The sequence below is a fragment of the Miscanthus floridulus genome, chromosome 3, assembly GCF_019320115.1.
Source record: "Miscanthus floridulus cultivar M001 chromosome 3, ASM1932011v1, whole genome shotgun sequence".
NCBI classification, from domain to species: domain Eukaryota; kingdom Viridiplantae; phylum Streptophyta; class Magnoliopsida; order Poales; family Poaceae; genus Miscanthus; species Miscanthus floridulus.
In genome coordinates, this window is record NC_089582.1 from 92,240,452 (window position 1) to 92,261,451 (window position 21,000).

General features: G+C 41.4%; 1 protein-coding gene across 1 annotated transcript; it reads right to left on the reverse strand.

Moving 5' to 3' along the window:
- Nucleotides 1-401: 401 nt before the first annotated feature.
- On the reverse strand, nucleotides 402-3,261 carry LOC136541910 (mitochondrial pyruvate carrier 1-like). Its single transcript, XM_066534084.1, has 5 exons — nucleotides 3,121-3,261; nucleotides 2,616-2,742; nucleotides 950-1,004; nucleotides 729-864; nucleotides 402-538 (listed from the first exon to the last, which is right to left on the reverse strand). The coding sequence occupies exons 2-5, from the start codon at nucleotides 2,709-2,711 to the stop codon at nucleotides 502-504; spliced, it is 324 nt and encodes a 107-aa protein (XP_066390181.1). The 5' UTR covers nucleotides 2,712-2,742; nucleotides 3,121-3,261; the 3' UTR covers nucleotides 402-501.
- Nucleotides 3,262-21,000: the final 17,739 nt, after the last annotated feature.

Sequence of the window (21,000 nt, forward strand, 5' to 3'; positions counted from 1 at the left end):
AGACGCGAACTCTGATCATAAGTGAAGTGAGATTCTGCAACAGGAGCACCATAGCATGATGGGGGAAAGCATTATAACACTGCATATGCCATATAACTATAGAAGAGGTTTTCTGGGATTTGTCTGCCAGAGTGAGGATTCAAAACTGCAGCGGCAGATCACTCTTAGTCCATGTTTAGTTCCGGCCGGATTCGGCGCCGCCGGAAACCTAGGGCACTGTAGCACAATGTATCATTTCGTTTGTATTTGGTAATAATTGTCCAATCGTTGACTCATTAGGCTCAAAACGTTCGTCTCGTAAAGTACAACCAAACTGTGCAATTAGTTTTTGATTTCGTCAACATTTAGTACTCCATGCATGTACCGCAAGTTTGATGTGATGGGGAATCTTCTTTTTGCATAATGCCAAATTGAGGAATTTGGGGAACTAAAGGAATTTGGGGAACTAAACGTGGCCTTATTGTCATTGATTGGTGAATGCAGGCCTATACTCCACCCAATTCATTGCTGAGCCTCTGGTTCTTTCTTCTCCAGGTACCTGCGAGATGGAAGCCATGCTTTAAATTACATTAAGTATTGTCGTTTCGGTTGCATAAAGAGATGGGCCTAATAATATGATATGATTAGCATACAAATCCATCATCACAATGAGATATGTTCAATTACAATTGTTTTACTGTGGCTAGAGGGGGAAAAATATTTCTGTTACAAAAATGATAAAAGCTTACCCCTGGGCCCTGGCCCACCGAGATAACTGGTAAAGCTGGACTGATTCATTGGAGGCATGGCATGCCAGAAGCAAGTAGTTCCGTGGCTGTACCATCCATGCGAACCTCATAAAGAGGCCTGAATACACGCACATGGCTGCACCAAATGGAACTGTTTGATTAGTATACATCACATATGGCTGCTGCAACTGAAAACTTCCAATTATTTTATTTTCGTCTACCTGCTGTCATATTGCCAGATATCATTTCAGGAGGTTTGTTCATGTCAACCAAACCCTGGCAATGCAACAAATATAGCTCATCAGAGGGCAATACTGCTGTGCTGAACACTGAACAACATTGCCGAGGATGGGTCATGAGAGTACAAAAGATCAAGGTACTAACATATTCAACTCAGACAGGATATTGAAGCTACATGCAAAACATTTATCTAGTTGACATTCACAAAAAAATTTATAGAACTTAGATTTGTGTGATCCCATCATAATTTTCCTTCTGAAAATACTAGATGCAGAAATTTGTTTCGGCCCACATAAACTGTTAGTGTTAGTTAGGACTACAAGACAAACGGTCAACCTAGAAGAGTGTATGAGTTGGGTTCAATGCTCTTTCCTTCTATTCAGTAGAATAGTAACTCCTAACAGGATACGTTTCTGCCACATAATTAGTGACTTCCTTCAAGCCACAGCACGCAGAGTTTTTTTTAAAAGAGTGAGCATATATCCACTTGACTGATAATGTTATATACTTCACCAAGTGATATCATCCAAGAGTTAAAGGGTACACAGGTCATCAACAGGTAACATGGAAGTTAAAGCATGTGTTTGCCCCCAACACAAGAGAGCACGAAGCTACTATGTCTAAAAGAGTAGTAACCAGCAGGCAAACAGTACATCTGAAATGTGCCGAATAATTCTTTTCTTTTATTGAATAAAGAGAACTCTAAAGAGCATTCTTGAAATGATCAATCCTGGTGCCATGTCCATTGGTCCATGTATTTACTAATTACTACATGAAAGAGCACATGTAGTTCTACTCTATTTAGAATGGACATGAATACATGGTCCCTTGACCACTAATGTCATTTCAGTGTGATCCTTAGTAAAGCTCTGTTAAACGAATAACCCAATAAGGTGAACTCCCAAGAGAATTATGTCACTAGTGCATAGAAGAAAGTATTGTACCCAATGGAATATGTGCCAGATGTTTTTGCGGGAGAACATGTAATTCACTACATTATGTTTTGCGAATACAGGAACTTGCATCCATTTCGTTCCTAACAGGCAATAACCAGCCAACTGCAGAACAATTACAGAAGTAATGTCTTTATCTGAAGTGGCTCTAGTTTAGGAGAAGATATTGTGCCTTACTGATTCAATTCAAGTACTATCAGTCTAGCAGTGACCTAATATACTTTATCCTGTACATTGAATGACCCAATAGGTGTGATCAGATAAAATTGCTCCATCGAGACCATATCTTTGTTAAGAAGGCAGAACTCTCAGACTCAGCTCTCAAGTAACTAACAGCAATATTGCACTTTTAATACAAGATAAAATAATCACATGTAGACACAACTAGTCCTGTCACAGCCACATATTCTACAAGGAAGATGGTCCCAAAATCAGCATTTTTCAGGTTATCATTTATCACAATGGCATCAGAATACAAAACATGAAATTACTGACATTTATCATTAAATTTCATTATCTAACTAGGAGAAAACTATTAATCGGAATTCCTTAGTTGGATAAACTACCACAGAACTAGAAGCAGTACTCTGATGCAAAGTGAGACCGTTGTTGCAGCTACAATGCAGAAACACGGGATGTTGAAAGTACATAGTAATGGAACGGAAACGCAAACTAGGATATGATTACAGCTTACCGCAATGACGAAACCCCAGTTTGCAACGGGACCCCAGAAATGGGTGGTCTTGGGGCCGACAGGGCTGTTGAGGAAAGCGTTGAGTGCCGTAGACATGGCAAATGATTGCTGCAAAGGTTCGCCGTCCCTGGCCACACCACAAATCCATCAATCATAATTAGTTGACAATTACAGCAGAAAATTAATACAATGCGGTCATTTCCCTATGCTCTCCAGTCTCCAATCTCACCAAGACTAAAGGGCGAGCAATAAGGAAGAAATTAAGGCGCGGAGCCTTAAGAAAATCTAATCTGCGTCAAGATCAATTGAAACTCAGGCAAATGACGAAGAACCTAGAACATTAAACAGCCAACCCACACCCTAGAGGCAGGGACCAGTTCCCACAATAACAAAATAGGTCCAAGACTAGCGCTTGCATCCAGTGAGATCCACCGGCCAAGACAAATACAAAAGGAATGCAAACGCATGCCGTTATATTGGGGTCAGAGGGGAATGCGAGCGGTACCTCGTCGCTGGTCGTCGGATGTCTGACGGCGGCGAGGCGTTGACGAAGACGGGGAGGACGAGGAGATTGGAACCGAATGCTCTGGCGTATCCGTACAAGCAATCTACGTCAGAGCCGGCACTCGATGCTGAGCCACGTCCAAGTCGCATCGCAGATCGCAAGGTGGAGTTGCTTCGCTCCTGCTCGTTGTGCCGCCCACGAAAGATATGCGCCATTCGGCCCAACAGATTCCGTGGCCCAGTTTGAGCGTGAGACACGGATGGAGGGAAAACGCTGCTGTTTTGGCGGCAATCGAGTCTTTTTTTTTTCTTTTTTGATTTTGATATAAAAAGACCTATACGGAAAGATTTCTTCACCATGGATATGCTCATGGATAAAAATCTCTATCATCGGGGGGAGAGAGAGAGAGGATGTGAGTCTATATATGACTATGATATATGTATCCAATAGATCTATATGACTGTTAACTATATATTAATTAGTTAAGTTTTACTGGTATATGTTATTATTGTTCATTTTAATTCATAAATATTTGACAGTTTAATATATGTTTTGGTCTATAGTGGGTATGCATTCGTCCCAAGTATTTTTATTCATGTGGATATGGGTATTTTAGTAGATAGAATTTTATCCGGTAGATGCGGGTATGGGATGGCACTACCCAAGCCGAAAGATTATGTGCAAGTTATCTAACAAATGGGCAGCTGAAAATGACATTTTGCTTAGGGGCGTTTGGATCCCTTCATTTTGGAGGAATTAAAATCTACATAATGGATTAGGTTATTTGGCTTGAAATTTGACATTTCATAATTTTTTTAAGCTCACAAATAAGCCTATCTTAAATTCATAGGGTGGGAGATGAAAATAGATTCTATAGATCACTATGCTATAATTCTATTCTCCAACTTATAGCACACTCTTCAACTCACTTTCCTACAATAGAAATACAACATATAAGTATGTCCTTTGTATGCCTAACAATAAATATACAAATATATTCCATATACAACTATATTAGCTTAATTAATCTATGTCTAAATTGTAATTATTAGAATGAATTCAATTGCAAGGACGCAGGACCCAAGAAGGCCCTTAGGGAATTGGGCATGCTGGCCAGCCTCATGCAAAAGGGTACTCATAGATAAGGATGGGGGGGGGGGGGGGGGGGTTACTGGAAGGGCCAGTGTGTTCTCAAGTTTTCACAAAATCTCTTTTCAATTTCATTCTAATTGAAGAATTTTAGAGCCTTCACACTAATACTCAATAGAAGCACTAGAAAAAAATATAGTTTCTTATGAAAACAAATAACCGACCATCAATTTTGTATACATTAATCATCATTATCAATAGTAACAATTGGATTTAATTTGTTTTAAAATTATCCACCTCCACCATAATGGAAATAAAATGCCACAACCCCTAAATTCTATCTAAATTACCATTGTCAATATATTAAAAAAATAAGTAAAGTGGTTTTAGAAAAAAAATTGGTATCAATTTCATTTTTTCTGATTTAAGATAAATTAGTTATACATTTTTAGAGATTAAACTAGATTTTTATTATTTTTAGAAAAAATAGAATCACCTTTGAAACCAACTACAGAACCATTTTTTGTCTGGTTTCAAGAGTTGAAGGGTGTCCCATACCCGATTTCATAGTTTAGAGTTAAAAATTGATTGACATGCAAGCTAGAGGTTAGAAAATGGATTTTACATTATAAAATAATCTCTTTGCATCTAAATTGTCCGCATATATCATTATCAAAAGAATAACCCAAAGTACAAATTCCCTCTATATATGCTTCTAATAAATTACCCACTTCTATTTTTTTATGACACTTCTGATATTACTAATACATACACATGTGTGATGCTTATGAAAGGATTGAGCTATTGCCTAGAGCATGGTGGGATTTGAATACGTGTTCTAAAATTTCTAGAACTTGCAACAGATTGTAGGCCTGTATTATCCGGATAGAGCCAAATCATCTAGATGTTCTTATTGACCAGATATGTGGCCGGTCATTCCCCCACTGCAACTGAGTTATGAGAAAACACAAAACAAGGATTATGTATATTTATAGATTCTACCTGTAGTGAGTTGATTCCTCCCAAAACCTATAACCATAAACACAAGAAAAAATAGATCGGGCAATTGAAGAAGAGAAGGTTCCAAACGAATTTTCCACGCCGGAATATGTGCTAGAGCACTCACTGGACAGTCCAGCATGAAGGCAGAAGGCCGATGGATCATCCACAGCATCAGAAGACTTGGCCACTAGGTGACACTATGCAAAGGCATGTGTCGGATGATTCTGTGAAGAAAGTGCACAACAATAGATCTTTTGTTGCTCATCAGAGAAGATTGCATGCACCGGATGGTCCGAAAGAAGAAGAAAAGTACAGCATCGGACCGACCGGCAGTTGGAAGAAGTTGGCATATGAGGTTGCCTCACTTTCTTGAGTATGGTGCGGTTTCCAAGGCTTACAAGTTAGAGAAAGTATTTGTATACTCTATCCACCCCACTCAAGATCACATCTAAGGGTAGGATAGGCACCATAGTTCATCTTTGTGAAGTTTAGGCCTTGGAACGCAAGATTCTGAGTGACTGAGACATGTTTCCCGTGTGTCCTAGCGACCTATAGCTCTTGAGGTTTTTGTGGACTTCTGATGAAAGTGTGGTAGCCTTCAAGGCGGTGAGCCTCCATTTTCAGTGTGGAGCGGCGTCATATCGATGTGCAGGGGATGAGGAGACTCCTTCCCTCATGTGGAGAAAATCTCCATAGTGGATACAACGTCAAGGTGACTAGGATCAGGTGGAGGTTGTGAAACTAGGTGACTCACACCTGCCTTTGGTTGTTTGCAATTTGACACGATGACCAAATTAGGTGCCAATGGTGGAAATTGTGACACTGGGTGACTCATGACACTATCTTTGGTTGGTGGAGGTCTTGTGTGCAGTCTAACACCCTAGTAGAAATTGAGTGGCAAACATTGTGATCAGAAGAGACTTGATAATCAGGAGCGTGCTTCAATGGAGCTTTAACGTGGAGTATAGGTTGTGATTTGACAATGCGTACCATGGGGTACTGAAAGCTCTAGTTTGGTTTTGGTGAATTGATGAAACCCTAAGTACTAACCCTTTTCTCTAAGTTATCATGAGATAGGTTAGTACTAATCCAAGTGGTGGAGCAAGTGGATGATGATCATGATAATGGTGGAGGCCATGGTGATGATCAAGTGCTCAAAGCTTAGAAAAGAAGAAAGATAAAAACAAAATGAGCTCAAGGCAATGATATATTTGATAGGGCCATTTTATTTTGGTGATCAAGACACTTAGAGAGTGTGATCACATTTAGGATAGATAGTCATACTATTAAAAGGGGCGAAACTCATCGTGAAATGCGGTTATCAAAGTGCCACTAGATGCTCTAAATCATTGCATATATATTTAGATTCTAGTGAGTGCTAACACCTTTAAAAATGTTTGTGAAAATTTGCTAACACACGTGCACAAGGTGATACACTTGGTGGTTAGTACATTTGAGCAAGGGTGGAGAAGTTTGAGAAGTGGAGGAGCTGTCCCGTGGTGACCGAACGCTGCTTTGGCAGCGACCGCACTCAGGCAGCTACGTCCAGTTAGTTGCTCATAGTAAAGAGCGCTCTCGGTCCTTTGACATGATGCTGGTGAAGAGGAAGGACCGGACACGCATGGGGTGTGTCCGGTCAGGCTGACGTATGCTGACGTAGGGCTAGTAGCTGAGGCAGAGAGGGACTGGACTCGACAATGTATCCGGTCATGCGTGATCTAACGCATCCGGTCATCAAAAACTGGCTCTAGATGCTTACTGGAAACGATATGACGCGCTCTGCTGCTGAATCCGATCGTATTACGGCGTGTCCGATCCTTGGCTTCGAAGGCATGGGCGTGAGCGTGACCTGACGCGGCTTGGGCACGTCCGGTCTCCTCCTGGTGCGTCTGGTCTTGACTTAAGGCATTGTCCGATCCTTGGCTTCGTTTTGACCGTTGGGATCGGGCGGCATAGGTTTAAAGCATGGACACATGGTGATGGATGCGCGACCGGATGTTGGGGTTGTTGTGTTCGGTCAATGCGACCGGCACGTCCGGTCAGTGCGCAGGGGCACCCCAACTTGACCCTAACGACTCTATTTCGTGGGGGTGCCTATATAAGTAGTTTGGCCGGCTTGGGCTCACCCTTTTGGCCATTTCTATTGTGAATACACCCTAGTGAACCTAGTCATTCCTCTCTCACTCATCTAGATTTATTGATTCATCATTTGGTGAGATTGGAGAGCATCCAAGCGCATTGCTTTGAGTGATTGCATCTAGAGACACTTGGTGATTGTGTTTCACTATGGATTTCGCTTGTTACTCTTGGTGGTTGCCGCCACCTAGACGGCTTGGTGCAGCGAGGATCGTCGAGCGAAAGAAGGTGATTGTCTTCGGCTCCAATCGTGGTGATTGTCTTCGGCTCCAATCGTGGTGATTGTGAGGGTTCTTGACCTTTCCCCGGCAGAGAGCCAAAAGGTACTCTAGTGGATTGCTTGTAGCTTGTGGATCCCCATCTTGTGTTGGTTGTGCGGCCTGATTGCGGGTTAGACATGTGATGCCTATTAGCGCGTAAACCTCCAAGTGGGTGAATCGCTACAACGGGGACGTAGCTTGCCGACAAGCAAGTGAACCTCGAAGGAAAATCTTTGTGTCATTATTGTCTCTAGGATATTCTTGTGATTGATTGATTGTCTCTTGCCATGGAGGTATAGCCCTCACTATCTCTCTTGTATTTACATTCTAGTGTAGCTAAGCTCTTTAGTGTAACTAGTTTTGAGAGCTAGCTTGTGTCTTGTTAGTTTGGTTAGTGAGGCTCTTTAGTTAGTCTTTGAGAGCTCACTAACTTAGAGAGTAGTGACTTAGGCCTTGTGTGATTTAGAGATCATAACAACTAGAATTGTGGATAGGAGGCTTGCATTTTTAGTAGGCTAGCGCAACACTCGCTTCGCTTCAAAATGGTCTAACCACTTGGCTTAAGTGTTGTTGTAGAATTTTTTATAGGCTATTCACCCCCCTCTAGCCATTAGGACCTTTCAAGTAGTATCAAAGCCATGGTCACCATGATTTGAGGCTTAACAACCTTCAGTGTCAAAATGGCTCAAATCAACAACACCAAGAAGCCACCCCAATTTGATGGCTCAAATTATCCTTATTGGAAGGCAAAGATGACCACCTATATCAAGTCAATCAATAGAAATGTGTGGAAGGTGGTGGAGACAAAGATTGAGGTTGCTAATCCAAAGAATCTCACCGCGGCCGAAGAGGTGTTGCTCCAAAACAATGATATTGCTCTTAGTGCCATTCATGATACCATGGATGAGAGAACATTTGAGCAAATCAAGAATATTAAGATGGCTCATGAGGCATGGAAGAAGTTAGAGGAATCATTTGAGGGCACTCAAATGGTGAAGGGTGCAAAGGCATACATCCTCAAGGAGAAGTTTGCAAACTTTAAGATGAAGAAAGATGAGAGTGTGCCAGAGATGTTCTAAGGCTATAAGTGCTTATTAATTATCTCAAAGCACTTGGTGAAGAGGTGAAGGACAAGGAATTCTCCTACAAGTTCTTGAGATGCTTACCATCGTGATTTGGCACATTGGTCACTATTCTAGTGAGGAGTGGTTTGGACACCATGACACCAAACCAAGTGTTAGGAGATGTGATGACCGATGACACTTATAGAGATGATGATGAGAAAGAGGAGAAGAACAAGGAGAAGAAAGATGACAAGAAGGATGAGAAGAAGAAGACTGTGGCATTCAAACGCACATCATCCTCTAAGGGCAAGGCAAAGCAAGAAACATCAAGTGAAGATGAATACTCAAGCTTTGATGAAGTTGATCATGAGAAGATGGCTCTCTTTGTGAAGAGATTTGGCAAATTCATGATGAAGAAGGGCTATCATGCTAGAAGGAAGAAATCATCATCAAGGAACAAGGATGAATCAAGAAGGTGCTTTAAGTGTGGTAGCAAGGATCATCTTGTTGCTTAATGCCCCTACAATAGTGAAAATGAAGATGATGATAAGAAAAGCAAGAAGAAGTACAAGAAGGAGAAGAAGGACAAGATGACCTTTAAGAAGAAGAAGGGTGGTTCATATGTGGTCACTTGGGATAGTGATGCTTCCTCAAGTGATGATGATGATAGTGATGATGACAAGACCACCGAGAAGAAGGCTCTTGCAAGCATTGCCATAAATGAGAAGTCTTCTCTCTTTGACACTCCATCGACTTGCTTCATGGCTAAGGCCACTAAGGTACAATCTCATGATGATGGATGTGAAAGTGAAAGTGATAGTGATGATGATGATGAACCAACTAAAGATGAACTAATTGATATGCTAGAAGATGCTAAGACTCACTTTGACATAGGAGAAGGGAATGCAAAGACTTGCGTAAAGAACTAAAAGCCCTTAAGCAAGCCTTTGATGAGCTCAATGCATCTTATGAGAGGCTAGAGGAAGCCCATGAGAAGCTTGGCAAAGCTCACAAGAAGCTTGAAAAGGCTCATTCCACTCTTGTTGAGCAAAATAAGAAAGTCATTGTAACATGTGATGTAGGCTTAACATGTGACATCATTGATGAATCTTTCTATAAGCCTATTGTTGTTGCTCCCACTAACCCTTCTTGTAGAACTTCCACTTCCACTTCCACCTCATCTAGTAGTAATGGTTTCACTTGTCATGCCTCACTAATGGTTGAGAATGAGACCTTAAAGAACGAGGTCAATGAGCTCACTCGCTCCTTAGGCAATGCCTATGGTGGTGAGGCCTGCTTGCTAAAGTGCTTGGGTAGCCAAAGATTTTCTCTCAATAAAGAAGGATTGGACTATACCCCCAAGAAAGGCAAGACGACCTTTGTCACTCACAAGACTAGTTTTGTAAAGGGCAATGGTCGGTTTTACAATAGATGCAAGCAAGTTGGGCATGTAGAGCAATATTGCAAGAACCAGAACAAGAACACTAATGTATTCTCAATCAAGTTTGATTCTTGTTATTTTCTTACCAAGGGTGTTAATGGGGTGCATGCTAAGTTTGTTGGTACACCAATTATGGGCTCAAAGAAGAAAGTCATTTGGGTGCCAAAGAGCTTAGTCACTAACCTTCAAGGACTCAAGCAAGTTTGGATACCTAAAAAAATTGATCTTCATTTATAGGTCAATTACAAAGTCGGAGGAAGGCATTGGGTTATTGATAGTGGGTGCACTGCAAGAATGTTCAACTCAATCAATACCAATGGCAATGATGGTTATGATAGTATTACATTTGGTACATAATGGCAAAGGTAAGGTTAAGGGGCTTGGTGAGATTGCAATATCTAATGACTTGAGCATTTCCAATGCATTGCTAGATGAGAGCTTGAGCTTCAATTTGCTATCCGTGGCTCAATTTTGTGATCTTGGATTCAAGTGCATATTTGAAGTAGATGATGTAGAGATCATAAGTGTAGATGGCTCTAATTTGATCTTCAAAGGCTTTAGATATGAGAATCTATACTTGGTTGATTTCAATGCTAGTGAAACTCAATTGTCAACTTGCTTGTTCACTAAGTCTAGCATGGGTTGGTTATGGCATAGAAGGCTTGGTCATGTTGGAATGAAACAATTGAATAGATTGATAAAGCATGATCTAGTTAGAGGCTTGAAAGATGTGGTATTTGAGAAGGATAAGCTTTGTAGTTCTAGTCAACTAGGAAAACAAGTTGGAAACACCCATCCTAAGAAGAGCATAATGAGTACTAGTAAGGCATTTGAGTTGTTGCATATGGGTTTGTTTAGACCAACACAATACAACAGCATCGGTGGAAACACATATGACTTTATGATAGTGGATGACTATACTAGATACACTTGGGCATTCTTTCTAGTGGACAAGAGTGATGTGTTTGCAACCTTCAAATCATTTGTCAAGCGCATACACAATGAATTTGAAACAACCATCAAGAGAGTTAGAAGTGACAATGGTAGTGAGTTCAAGAATAGTAGAATTGATGAGTTATGTGATGATTTTGGAATTAGACATCAATTCTCGGCCAAGTACACTCCACAATAATAGAATACTTATTGACATGACAATGTCTATGCTTAGTGAGTACAATATGAGTCAATCTATTTGGGCCGAAGCAATCAACATGGCTTGCTATTGTAGCAACCAGCTCTATTGTCACCCATTGAAAGAGAAGACACCTTATGAGCTCTTGAATGGTAGAAAGCTCAATATTGCATATTTTTAGGGTTCTGTTGCAAATGCTATATATTGAAGAAAGTCACTAGATTGAGCAAGTTCGACAAGAAGTGTGATGAAGGATTCTTACTTGGTTACTCCACTACAAGCAAAGCATATAGAGTTTGGAATTTGACAAGTGGTACTCTTGAGGAAGTTCATGATGTTGAATTTGATGAAACCAAGGGTCCCCAAGATGAAAATGAGAATCTTGATTATGTTAGAGGAATTCAATTGTCAAATGCTATGAAGAACATGGACGTTGGTGAATTGAGGCCTAGACAAGTGGAGATGAAGAAGATGATCAAGTGTCAGTGCTCTCTAACTAAAATGTGCAAGATGATACACATCAAGCAAGCACAAGTGGCTCTCATGAAAATATGCAAGATCAAGTGGCTAGTTCATCATCTCAACCAAATGATCAAGTGCAAGCAATCAAGTTCCAATACTCTAACCAACCAATATTGCAAGAGATCATCCATTGGACACTATAATTGGAGATATTTCTAGAGGTGTACAAACAAGATCAAGATTAGCATCATTTTATGAGCACTTCTCATTTGTGTCATCCATTGAACCAAAGAAGATAAAAGAAGCTTTGAAGGATGTTGATTGGGTGAATGCTATGCATGAAGAGTTGAATAACTTCACAAGAAATTAAGTATGAGAATTAATTGAGAGACCAAAGAACCACAATGTGATTGAAACCAAATGGGTCTTTAGAAACAAGCAAGATCAAGAAGGGATAATAGTAAGGAACAAAGCAAGATTGGTAGTACAAGGTTACACTCAAGTTGAAGGTCTTGACTTTGAAGAAACATATGACCCGGTTGCTAGATTGAAAGCAATTAGAATCTTGCTAGCCTATGCTTATGCCCACAACATTAAGCTCTATCAAATGGATGTCAAGATTGCATTTCTCAATGTCTACATCAATGAGTTGGTATATATTGAGCAACCACCTGGTTTTAAAGATGACAAGAAGCCCAACCATCACTACTACACTCGGACCTTTCACAGCCACATCATAACCCCATCGTAGCCACATTTCGACCTCGACAGTAAGCTATCTACAGTGATCACCATATCCTTCACCATCGACATCTAGGACCGACTGCGGTGTACACTAACACCACCGTATTGGCTTATGATTCGTTCGTGATTAGATCGTTACTTCCATCACATTGGAGCATGACCCGGCTATGGAAGTACACTAACACCGCTGCATTGGCAAATGATCTGCCTGTGTTGAGGCTATCAAAACCATCGTGTGGGCACATCAATCACCTATAGTGGTCACCAGCACCGTCGCCTTGTACTTTGATCCGACTATCAGCGGTACAGGTTCACTGTCGCTTCGACGGTCGAGACACCTGTGTAGAGGTGAACACCACCATCGCTTCAACGTATGATCCACCAGTACAAAGGTCAGGGTCACCATCGCCTTGCACCACGATCCACCTTTGATGATCATTTAGTCGGTGTTGGGTTACTAAATGATTCGGTAGTGATATACTTTTGATCCCTACCGTATCATACGTATAGCGATGGTGTTGGACGTTTGCACCCACATCGGCGGTGGTGATAAGAAAACAATGAATGGCGCTTACATCCGATAGTGATAGAATTTCATCCAGTTTCACAATAGTTACTAATTCAGTTGGGCCCTTAATAACTTCATGAACACAAAACATACAGATATATAATCATTGCATCCAGAAATCATGTTCACAAATAAGAGTACTTTTTACAATAATAATGGACGCTACCATAACATCTTTCTCAACTAATGTCCTAACACAAGCGGTACATAGAGCATACTAAAGGTACTGATCTATACAAACTTACATAATGAAACGACGTAGCTGTGCTCCTTCTATGTGGCACTCCTGCTTGCAAGGCAAAATAAATATAATTAGCACATCCTTTGGATTGGTAGCCAATGCACTATGGAACCCCTCTTCTTCATCTCTAATCCACAACCTGAACAAAGTAGTAGAATTAATAATATTGAACATACCATTCCTTTAGTTAACAAGCCAAAATTGGCCTATACATACATAGAATAAAAACAACTCCCTACCTAAACAAAGATTGTCGTGACAACGAAATGCAAGAAATGCACCTTTACTGTTTTGGTAATGACTCCATGAACATGAGAACATAAAGAAGATAGTAAAGCCTGTTCATATGGAAACACCCTCTTGATCTACAAAAGTGAATGACACATGCATGGATGACATGAACCTTTCTACGGTCCATGTTATATGCAATCAATGTTCTATCCTTCCCAACAAGGAAAATGAAATTCCATTCATGTGTCCAAATAGTTCCTCCATGTCCACAACATGCTTTAAACTTCAGTTATCAATACCATAATCTTCAAGTACCCACATTAAAAGCCAAGACCTATTGTGAAAATTAGCACAACACACACAGGTGACCCTGAGCTTGATGGATAGACATTTCAGCACCACCTAGTTTATGAATTATCCTCCATGTCTTTTTCTCTGTATCCACAACAACTATCATAGAGTACTCAAGCATGTGCATAAAACCATTAAGAAAAACACTTCTCAATTTTGAACATAGAACAATACTACCGTCGCCCCATTCAGATTCCTTAAAGATCCATGTTGTGGTTTTAGATGAGTAGATGCCCACACCTACGCACACACCCTCCACCTCAACAAATTCAATCACATGAAAGTGCAAGGATGTTGGGTCAAAACCTAAGCGAGCCTGACTAACAGAACGGATGCTACATAGTAGTACATGCCATTTGGGGTCATCGGATTACAGACAACATAGCGACATAATCCATCAGGACCAGCACAACAGCAAAGGACGAGGCCGCTGCAATAATATGAGACTAGGACTTTTTGAAGGGGAAGGGCAAGAAGGACAAAGAGGGTCATTGATCGGTGATGCTGGTGAAGTGGTGATTGCCCTTCCACTAGCTGCCATAGAAGAAGCCAATGACAGTCTATGAAAGCTTCTTACATTGATAGGAGTCAGAGATGATGCGCTTCTAGGAGCGATAAACACACTTGCAGCAGCACAAGGACTGGGCGGGGAGGTAGCATAAGATGTCGGCAAGCACATCGTCTAAGAGGTTGTCCACTGTATTCCTCATGTTGAGGCCTCCTTCATCTAGAAGGACACCACCAGTCGAAGAGATGAGGATGCCCTATCGTGGAATTGCATCAATAAACATTAGTAAGGAGATGAGTTTCGAAGAGAAGGGACGACGATGGAAGTAAGGCCTTATTACACTTGCCTTTGGATCTGGTGGTGATGAGCACAAGTAGCAACACTGGTGACAATAGTAGCTCATTCGCTGGTGGATCTATGCGGGCAATCCGACGATGTGCACCGGTGCGGAGCAAGAGCTAAGCAGTGCTGATGAGCAGGAGCGGTGATGACGAACAACAGCAATGGCAAAAAGAAAAAGTTATGTTTGTGTGGGGGAGGGAGGGCGGCAGGGTGGGGGGGGGGGTGGGGGTGTGGGGGTTGTTAGTGGGGGATGTTGGAGTAGGGGTTGCTTGCTCTCTGTGTAACTTTTACGGTATCTAGAAATTGAACTTTCATCAGTTCTGCGTGGGAGGGTTCAAACGCGGGATTGGAAATTTTGTAACTATGCGACGGTGAATGCACAGTACCATCACCGGTGGCTAGGTCCTATTACCACCCGAAGACCTCTGTATGATACGGTGATGAACACTAAGGCACACAATCTTAACGTTTGGTATTGAAACAAAGCGAAACTATGCACTTAGAAAACTAAGAAAGGCACAATTCCAGTACTCGGATTGAAAGGAAGCCAACTTGAGTTCGATGGTGAATAATAAGGCACACAGATTTACATTGAAAGAAAGCCAAAACACACACTTAGAAAACATAAGGAAAGCACAATGCCAGTACTCTTGGATTGAAAGGAATCCAACTTGAGTTCCATACATTCATACCGAATAAGTAGGTGGACACTACCAAGCTAACAAGCATGCCAAAAGCTAAAATGCAAATACTAATTAGGCCGACACTATGCAAAAGTTAAAAGGCCTTCATATGTACATCATTAGTTGCATAATTAATCACTCTCCATGCAGATCCTAGTTGGCCTCCATGGGATCATTGTGAATCTCTATAAGATCCTGTAGATCGTTGTTGTCCTCCATGGGATCGTTGTCAATCTCCATGTCATCCTGAGCCTTGACCACTACAACCCTATCCACATCCATTGGTACACTTTCATTTAGCTCATTGACTTTGTTCACAAAGCATTGATTTGGTGAACCAATACTAAGGACAATAGGCTCACAAGCTGCACTCCATGGACATAGAAGGCCACAAACTCTAGAATGAGAAGATGCATTTTCATCTATAGATCCAACAAAATGATTGTAGCTAGTTGGGAGGTGAAGGAGCAGAGAGCAGAGAGAGCAATACAAAGGAATATAGAATCTGGTGAAGGAGCAGATCCAATGCAGTTACCTTAGATCTGTATGGAGCAGAGAAGCAGGGACAATGCACTAAACATTTGTGTGCCGACGAGGTTGGAGGTGAAGGAGTAGTGAGCACACGAGAGGCTGCCATTCGTCCGATGCTAGCAGGGTGAAGCAGAGCAAGGGAGCAAAGTGGGGAATGGATGGGAGGAAGGTGTGGTAGGACCGTAGGAGAGTGTATATACAATTCAATAAATTGGTTGCCCTGTACCAGGGCCTAGTGTCCAAGGAAGTAGGATGCCTCCAACACATCAATTGATACTTGGATCTACTATCATTTATAGTTCAATAAATTGAACTCCTGGTTAATCACCTTGTATTTAGTTCAACAATAGTTGTACAAAAGTGACAGATTTTAGTCTGACACATCAATTGATACTTAGATCTACTATTATTTATAGTTCAATAAATTGAATACTTGGTTAATCACCTTGCATTTAGTTCAACAATAGTTGTACAAAAGTGACAGATTTTAGTCTGATACATAAATTGATACTTGAATCTACTACGGTGAACTAAGCAACTTGCCAATGAACATACCAAGAACTAAGGTAAGTACAAAATAGGTGAAATAAGAACATAAAGCACATTTCTTGCTCAAAGATACGAAATCTTCCATTATCTTCGTTGGAACCCCCGCCATTTCTTCAATCTATGGCATAATCTCTTCCTCCTACTGTAGATGTTCTTCATTTGTTGTAACATTGGCCTCCACCTTTAGCTCCTAAATCTTGTTACGTAAATCCAAAATCAAAGTCCTAAAATTTTTTCTATATGGGGATCGTGCCACTTAAAGAACCCGCAATCTAAGTCGGGCTACGAAAAAACTAAATTACCATAAGTACAGCAGGATTTCAGCATTTGCATTGCAAAAACAGAATGAATAAGAAAGAAATCGAGTTACATTATTTGCCCTGCAGCATCTGTGGTACTAACGTCCTAGGTTTTCATCACTCCACGAAATCCACTAAGGTGTCTTCAAGCCGCAGCGACACAAAAGTGGTGGCTGGTATGCATAAGGGTGGTTCTCGACATGGCATAGTATGGGTAGCCTAAAAGGTCTAGTTTGGTTTTGGTGAATTGATGAAACCCTAAGTGCTAACCTAGTTTATCAAAAGTGATTATGAGATAAGTAGCACTAGTCCAAGTGGTAGAGCAAATGAAGATCATGACATGATGATGGTGATGCCATGGTAATGATCATGTGCTTGGACTTGAAAAGAAGAAAGAAAAAAACAAAAGGCTCAAGGCAAATGTATAAATGGTAGGAGCCATTTTGTTTCGGTGATCAAGACACTTAGTGAGTGTGATCACATTTAGGTTTGATAGCCATACTATTAAGAGGGGTGAAACTCCTATCAAAATGTGGTTATCAAAGTGCCACTAGATGCTCTAATTCATTGCATATGCATTTAGGATCTAGTGGAGTGCTAACGCCCTTGAAAATGTTTTTGAAAATATGCTAACACACATGTGCACAAGGTGATACACTTGGTGGTTGGCACATTTGCACAAGGGTTAGAAACTTCACCGATGCCCTATATAGAAAAGACAGAGGTCACTATAAGTGACCAGGCGCTGGTCTTGGTTGGACCGGCATGTCTGATCAGTGGCAGCAGAGGGCGCGCTGTTTCAGTCTCATGACCAGATGCTGGCATGAAAACTGACCAGACGCTCAGGGCCTGAGTCCGATGAGTCTGATGTTTGATGACGTTGAGTGACCGGACGCGGGGTGTGTCCAGTCGAGCATGACCGGATGCGTCTGGTCATGATTTCTCGCTTTTGGATGCTTACTAGAAATGACCGGACGCTGAGGTCCAGTGTCCAGTCACTTCGCAGCAGCGTGTCCGGTCATCACTTAACCGTTGGGAGCGGGCGCTCAGTATTTAAAGAGAAGGGGCACGTGGCGTGCATCGCATAACCGGACACTTGGTGTTCATGTTTTTGCTGTGGGATTTGCTTGTTGCTCTTGGTGGTTGCCACCACCTAGATGGCTTGGAGCAGCGGAGGTGGGTTGGCACGAGTTGGTGATTGTTCTTGGCCATCTCTAGTGATTGTGAGGGGATTTTTACCTTCCCCAGCGGAGGGCCAAAAGGTAACTCTAGTGGATTGTTCATGTCATTGAGTTACCTCACTTGTTGGTAGGTTCTTGCGGTGTCCAATTGTGTGCACGAGGTTCGTGCAACACCTCTTAGCTGTTGAACCACCAAGTGTTGGTCGACACAATGGGGACGTAGCGTGTTGGCAAGCATGTGAACCTCAGGAGAAAATTGGTTGTCTCTTGCCCTTTGGTATTCTCCTGGTGTTTGATAAAATATTCATCTTGTGATTGGTTCACTCCTCTATGTGGCGGTATAATCACCTCACTTACTCATTTACATTCCTACAAACTAGCTATATCAAGCTCTTTAGTGTAGCTAGAATTGAGAGCTTGCTTTGTGGATCAAGTTCATCTAGTGGAGCTCTTTAGTGTAGCATTTGTGAGAGCTCTTAGTGAGTAATGACCTAGTGGATTGTGTGCCTAGTGATTATAACAACTAGAATTATTAGATAGGTGGCTTGCAACCCTTGTAGAGCTAGAGCAAGTTTGCATTTCGCTATTTGTTACACTAATCAAATTGCTCTAGTTGATTTGTAGATTTTAAATAGGCTATTCACCCCCCTCTAGCCATATTAAAGGCTTAACAACCTCGGTGTCAAATTATGGCTCAAGTTGTGTTCAACCATGTGGGGGGCAAACCACCGTTCTTTGATGACAAATGCTATGATTATTGGAAGAGAAAGATGAGGATGTATCTTGGTTCAATCAATGATCAAGTATGGGAGGTGACCGAGAATGACTATTCTATCATTGATCCTGACAATCCCACCAACCAAGACAAGACCAACAAGCAATGCAATACAATGGCTCTCAATACCATATACAATGCCATTGATTCCAAGGTGTTTGAGCAAATCAAGGATTGTGAAAGAGCTAATGAGGTGTGGAGGAGATTAGAGGAAACATATGAGGGCACACCAGCGGTGAAAAGTGCCATGTTGTACATCCTCAAGGATAAGTTGACAAGCTTCAAGATGAAGGATGATGAAAGCATTCTAGAAATGTTCCATCGGTTGCAAGTGATTGTAAATGACTTGAAGGCTTTGGGAGAGAAGATCAAGGATGATGATGTATCTCATCGGTTCTTGATGTGCCTACCTCTAAGATTTGAGATGTTAAGACTGCTTATCATAAGAGGAGGATTGAAGGAGATTACCCCTAACCAAGTACTAGGTGATGTCATGACACAAAAGACATACCGTGTGGAAAGGGAAGGGGTTGACAAGGATGACAAGAAGGAAGAAGAAGACAAGAAGAAGAAGAGTGTAGCATTCAAGGCTAGCTCATCATCCAAGAACAAGGGCAAGTCTAAGAAAGTATCAAGTGATAATGAGGATCTTAGTGACATTGATGATGAGGCCATGGCTCTATTTGTGCGCAAAATGGGCAAATTCATGAAGAAGAAGGGGTATGGTGCAAGAAAGAGAAGAGATCACACCAAAAGCAAAGAATATGTGAGAAGATGCTACAATTGCAAGAGTCCCAATCATGTTGTAGCGGATTGTCCCTACAATAGTGACAATGATGAGGATGAGAAGAAGCACAAGCAGGACAAGAAAGAAAAGAAGGAGAATAAGGAGAAAAAGATGACCTTCCAAAAGAAGAAGGGTGGAGGCTATGTGGTCACTTGGGATAGTGATGGCCCTTTGGATAGTGACGACTCTAGTGATGATGGCAAAAAATCTATCAAGAAAGCACTAGCAAGCATCGCCATCATCAACAAGCCCTCCATCTTCGACACTTCATCAACATGCCTCATGGCAAAGCCTACCAAGGTAAAATATGATGTGAGTGATGATGATCAATGTGAAAGTGATGCTTGTAGGAGTAATGATGATGATGAGGAGTACTCCAAGGAGGAGCTTATGGACATGTGTGAGCAAGTGCACACTTGCTTTGAGATGAAGAGAAAGGAGTGCAAAGAATTGAACAAGAAAGTCAAATTACTTGAGCAATCTCTTGATGAGCTCAATGCCACTCATGAGAGGCTAATGGAAGCCCATGAGAAGCTTGGAAAATCTCACTCTAAGCTTGAAAAAGCTTACTCCTCTCTCATTGAGCAAGTCAAGAAGGAGGAAGCCAAGAAGGAGCAAGTGATCGTGTCTTGTGATGTGGGACTAACATGTGATCTTATTGATGAATCTTTTTGTAAGCCCATTGTAATTGCTCCCACTAACACTTCTTGTAGCACTACTACTTCTACCTCACCTTTGAGTGATGGTCTCACTTGTGATGCCTCACTAATGGTGGAAAATGAGACCCTCAAGAAGGAGGTGAATGAGCTCACTCGTGCCTTAGGCAATGCCTATGGTGGAGATGCCCGCTTGCTAAAGTGCTTGGGTAGCCAAAGGTTTTCTCTCAATAAAGAGGGATTAGGCTATACCCCCAAGAAAGGCAAGACGACCTTTGTCACTCCTAAAGCTAGCTTTGTGAAGGGCAATGGTCGGTTTTGCAATAGATGCAAGCAAGTTGGGCATATAGAGCAAAATTGCAAGATTAACAAGAACAAGCTACCTAATGTATCCTCAATTAAATTTGATTCTTGTTACATGCTTGTTAAGGGTGCCAATAGTGTGAAGGCTAAGTTCATTGGTACACCAATTGTGGGCCCAAAGAAGAAGGCCATTTGGGTACCAAAAACTTTGGTAACTAACCTACAAGGACCCAAGCAAGTTTGGGTACCTAAAAGGAATTGATCTTCTTTTGTAGGTTAATTATAAAGCTAGAGGAAGGCATTGGGTGCTTGATAGTGGGTGCACACAACACATGACTGATGATCCAAGAATGTTCAATTCAATCAATGAAAATAAGATCAATGGGATTGATAGTATCATATTTGGTGACAATGGCAAAGGTAAGGTCAAAGGGCTTGGTAAGATTGCAATATCCAATGACTTGAGCATTTCCAATGTGCTACTAGTAGAAAGCTTGAACTTCAACCTATTATCGGTAGCTCAATTGTGTGATCTTGGTTTCAAG